Source organism: Lissotriton vulgaris, chromosome 1_1 (assembly GCF_964263255.1).
Source record: "Lissotriton vulgaris chromosome 1_1, aLisVul1.2, whole genome shotgun sequence".
NCBI lineage: Eukaryota > Metazoa > Chordata > Amphibia > Caudata > Salamandridae > Lissotriton > Lissotriton vulgaris.
This window is the reverse complement of record NC_141685.1, coordinates 126,622,556-126,627,522: the sequence shown is the minus strand read 5'-3', so window position 1 is coordinate 126,627,522 and position 4,967 is coordinate 126,622,556. Positions and strand designations below refer to the sequence as shown.

Below are 4,967 nucleotides of genomic sequence, written 5' to 3'. Positions count from 1 at the left end.
GAAGTGGGAGCTGAGGAAAGTACTATACCTGTAAGTGAAGTCTCTAATTTTGCATTTCATTAACCCAGAGCAAAGGCATATCTGTCCACACAGCATCGGAAATAGTGCCAGAAAGACCAATCACAACGTCCTCATCTGAAATATTATCAGAAAGACAAATTGCCTCAGCATGACAGAATAACGTTCATCTAAAGCACGCATGATCTAAAGCATCATGTAATTTCAGAGAGGAATCACACACTGCATAAAAGAAAGATATAACAAAAGGTTTCTTCTGCAAACCATCAAAGAAAAGACACTGAAAGAAGACTCCGAAACTGGCACGCTAACAACCAAAAGATTGGAAAATCACCTTTGTTCAACAACTGTTTTTAACCAATTACGCAAGTTTGAGACTATCTGCCTCGGGATATAACACCTCGACCCACTCTGCTCACTCTGGCGAAAACGTTAAAAATTCACCACTTTATTGTGTTGTTCATGACCATCTCAGATTGTTTCCTTTTTATTGTGTACTGTTCTGTAATTCTATGTAAATCGCCTCAACCTTATCTGTTGTGCAGGAGTGATATTTAAAACTGTTAAATATCAAAATGGATTAAATGAGCACTGCTGCGCTAGCTAATGTAAATAAATCCTTGTCTTCAGAACTACAATCCTTAACCTTACACCAAACACAGAACGGGTAAAAGGAACTGATGTTCTGCGACTGATGAGCCACAATATTACTGTGCATGTTCTAATGTTCTCAGTTACTGCCATTACGCCAGTGCAAAAAGGTACTTCTCAGTTTAATCATTAAATATCAGACTAACACCTTATCACTGCATTGCTAAGAACCTATACTAATAGATTTGAGAAAAACTTCAGTCACAAAATAAGTTGCTGCCGGAGAGGCTATAACCAAAAGACTATTATCTGCTACAAACATTTCGACCGGTGTTACAGGGCTGCATCCAGACATATTTTGCTCAATTCAAGTGTTAAGAATATTACACACAATATCTTTTAGAGATAAATGCTGAACATTATCTAAACAAGCCCGACTCTAAAATCGGGTTCACTCTTACTGTGGCATATAAGCAAGAGAAAACTAAATGTAGAGATATTAACTCTAGGAATACACATTTTAAAAACACGGGCTGTGAGAACAATTTCAGTGTTCAAACCCGCCTCAATCAAAGCAAAATAACCCAAGTTGGGGGAAAAGTTACCTGTGCCAAAAAAGATTCAGCCATAAATCTCATCTCACTGAATTTGAGAGAATGCACACTGGGAAAATCCTCTCTCAGTGCTCTGAATGCCAAAAAAGTTTCAGCCGTAAATCTAATCTCACTACGCATATGAGAATCCACACTGGGGAAAAACCTTATCAGTGCTCTGAATGCCAGAAAAGGTTTAGTTTCAAAACGCAACTTTCTCTACATGCATTAACCCACTCTGTGGAAAACCCTTATCAGTGCTCTGAATGCCAAAAAAGTTTCAGCAGTAAATTTTATCTCACTGAACATATAAGAATCCACACTGGGGAAAAACCTTATCAGTGCTCTGAATGCCAGGAAAGGTTTTATAACAAACAACGTCTTTCTCGACATGTAATAACCCACTCAGGCGAAAAACCTTACCAGTGCTCTGAATGCCAGAAATCTTTCATTTACAAAAACAATCTCACTAAGCATATAAGAACCCACTCTGGGGAAAAACCTTTTCAGTGCTCTGAATGCCAGAAATGTTTCAGTCAAAAATCCAGTCTCACTCTGCATAGAAGAACCCACACTGGGGATAAACCTTTTCAGTGCTCTGAATGCCAGAAATGTTTCAGTTGCAAAGGCAAACTCACTGTACATACAAGAATCCACACTGGGGAAAAACCTTATCAGTGCTCTGAATGCCAGGAAAGGTTTGGTAACAAAGAAAGTCTTTCTCGACATGCAATAACCCACACTGGGGACAAACCTTATCAGTGCTCTGAATGCCAAGAAAAGTTTTATAACAAACAAAGTCTTTCTCGACATGTATTAAGCCACACTGGGGAAAAACCTTACCAGTGCTCTGAATGCCAGAAATATTTCAGTAAAAAAAGAGACCTTACTGTACATACAAGGACCCACACTGGGGAAAAACCTTATCAGTGCTCTGAATGCCAGAAAAGGTTTTGTAAAAAACAAAGTCTTTCTCTACATGTATTAACCCACACTGGGGAAAAACCTTACCAGTGCTCTGAATGTCAGAAATATTTCATTAGAAAAATAGGACTTATTATACATATAAGGACCCACACTGGAGAAAAACCTTATCAGTGCACGGATTGCCAGAAATGTTTCAATACCCAACCCGAGCTCACTCGGCATAGAAGAACCCACACTGGAGAGAAACCTTATCAGTGCCCGGAATGCCAGAAATGTTTCATTGACAAAAACAGTCTCACTCATCATATAAGAACCCACACTGGGGAAAAACCTTTTAAGTGCTCTGAATGCCAGAAATGTTTCAGTGTAAAAATCAAACTCACTAAACATACAAGAATCCACACTGGGGAAAAACCATATCAGTGCTCTGAATGCCAGAAAAGGTTTGGTAACAAACAAAGTCTTTCTAATCATGCAGTGACCCATTTTGTGGAACAACCTTATCAGTGCTCTGAATGCCAGAAATGTTTCAATGAAAAACGCCATCTCGCGGTGCATATAAGAACCCACACTGGGGAGAAACCTTATCAGTGCTCTGAATGCCAGAAATGTTTCAATGTAAAATGCCAACTCAAGGTGCATATAAGAACCCACACTGGGGAAAAACCTTATCAGTGCTCTGAATGCCAGAAATGTTTCAGTTTAAAAAGTAGTCTCTCACAGCACATAAGAATCCACACTGGGGAAAAACCTTATCAGTGCTCTGAAAGCCAGGAAAGGTTTTGTAACCAACAAAGTCTTTCTCAACATTCAATAACCCATTCTGTGGAACATCCTTATCAGTGCTCTGAATGCCAGAAATGTTTCAGTATAAAAAGTAGTCTCACACGGCACATAAGAATCCACACTGGGGAAAGACCTTATCAGTGCATTGAATGCCACAAATGTTTCAGTGAAAAAATCAATCTCACTCACCATATAAGAACCCACACTGGGGAAAAACCTTATCAGTGCACGGATTGCCAGAAATGTTTCAATACCCATACCCAGTTCAGTCGGCATAGAAGAACCCACACAGGAGAGCAACCTTATCAGTGCCCGGAATGTCAGAAATGTTTCATTGACAAAAACGGTCTCACTCATCATATAAGAACCCACACTGGGGAGAAACCTTATCAGTGCTCCGAATGCCAAAAATGTTTCAGCCGTAAATCTGATCTCACTGCACATGTGAGAATCCACACTGGGGGAAAAACATCAGTGCTCTAAATGTCAGAAAAGATTCAGAGGTAGTGATGGTTACAGGCACCATAAGAAAACACACCATCAAAAAGACTTCAGTGCTCCAAGTGCCAGAAAAGCATCATCAATTTTAAGCGCAATCTCACTCTACATGAGCAGACGCACACAGGGAAGAAACATTACCTATGCTGTGAATGCCAGAAATTCCTATTTTTTGATAGGCACAGCCTCACTAACCATAATCCACTCCATACTGATGAAAACCTTATGAGTGCTCTGAATGCCAGAAAAGCTGCAGAGAAAAACACTATCTCACCATGAGAAACTCCACACTGAAGAAAATCCTTATGCCATAAAAGCTTGAATCTGAAAGACAGAGTTATGCTTCATGAGAGATCCCACTCTGGGGAAAAACGTTATGAGTGCACGAAATGCAAGCAAAGTTTTGGTCACAAATTACTTCTCACTTTTCATGAGCGAACTGACACGGGAGAAAAAAGCCTTGTGTGTTCTGAATGTCAGATAAGGTTTAATCACGAATACAATGTCACTTCACATGAGAGAATTCACACTGGACTAAAGCCTTATACAGGAGGGGAAAGCCAGAAACGTTATACTCATAAAGGAGATCTCACTAAACATAAGAAATGCACCCGCACCAGGTAAAAAGTAAGGCGTATCTTGAGCTGCAGAAAAGCTTCTAACAACCTGACTTTACATGAGAGAACACTTATTGTAGTTTCAATAGGATTAATCAAGAAATTCTTGCAGGATAACTTAGGCTGCCCGCATGCAACCTCCAAAGAAATTTCAGGCCTTGAAAATATTTTAATTGCAACAAAATCCACAATTTGAGTATCTGAAAGTTACAAAACTCTCAAGGTCTTTACTTGACACAGAGAAGTGTTAGTACTTGCAAACATCAACTAATTAACAAAAAATTCACAATATTAATGTCTTACATTTTCTCCACCCAAAAGGTTTCTACTCACACTTGTTTCTTAACATATGACTGAAATCTAGAATTTCATGATAAGATTAGGCTAGGCGGTGTTCCTCAATGAAGAACTCTGCAGGGAGAGGCTGAGGAGAGAGTGCATCAGTGAAGGGACGGTGCAAGGAGAGGCTGAGGAGAGTGCATCAGTGAAGGGACAGTGCAGGGAGAGGCTGAGGAGAGAGTGCATCAGTGAAGGGACAGTGCAGGGACAGGGCAGGGGGATGCTGAGGAGAGAGTGCATCAGTGAAGGGACAGTGCAGGGAGAGGCTGAGCAGAGAGTGCATCAGTGAAGGGACGGTGCAGGGAGAGGCTGAGCAGAGAGTGCATCAGTGAAGGGGCAGTGCAGGGACAGTGCAGGGAGAGGCTGAGGAGAGAGTGCATCAGTGAAGGGACAGTGCAGGGAGAGGCTGAGCAGAGAGTGCAGCAGTGAAGGGATGGTGAAGGGAGAGGCTGAGGAGAGAGTGCATCAGTGAAAGGATGGTGCAGGGAGAGGCTGAGGAGAGAGTGCAGCAGTAAAAGGATGGTGCAGTGAGAGACTGAGGAGAGTGCAACAGTGAAGAGGCGGTATAGTGGAGCTGAGGAGAGAGTGAAGGGATGGT

At 41.2% G+C, this 4,967-nt stretch overlaps 1 protein-coding gene across 1 annotated transcript; it reads left to right on the top strand.

Annotated features, from left to right (window-relative positions):
* Window positions 1-1,244: 1,244 nt before the first annotated feature.
* On the top strand, window positions 1,245-4,519 carry LOC147737744 (uncharacterized). The gene has a single exon (XM_086942632.1). It carries the CDS (start codon window positions 1,266-1,268, stop codon window positions 3,396-3,398), a length of 2,133 nt encoding a protein of 710 aa, XP_086798758.1. The 5' UTR covers window positions 1,245-1,265; the 3' UTR covers window positions 3,399-4,519.
* The last annotated feature ends 448 nt before the right edge of the window (window positions 4,520-4,967 follow it).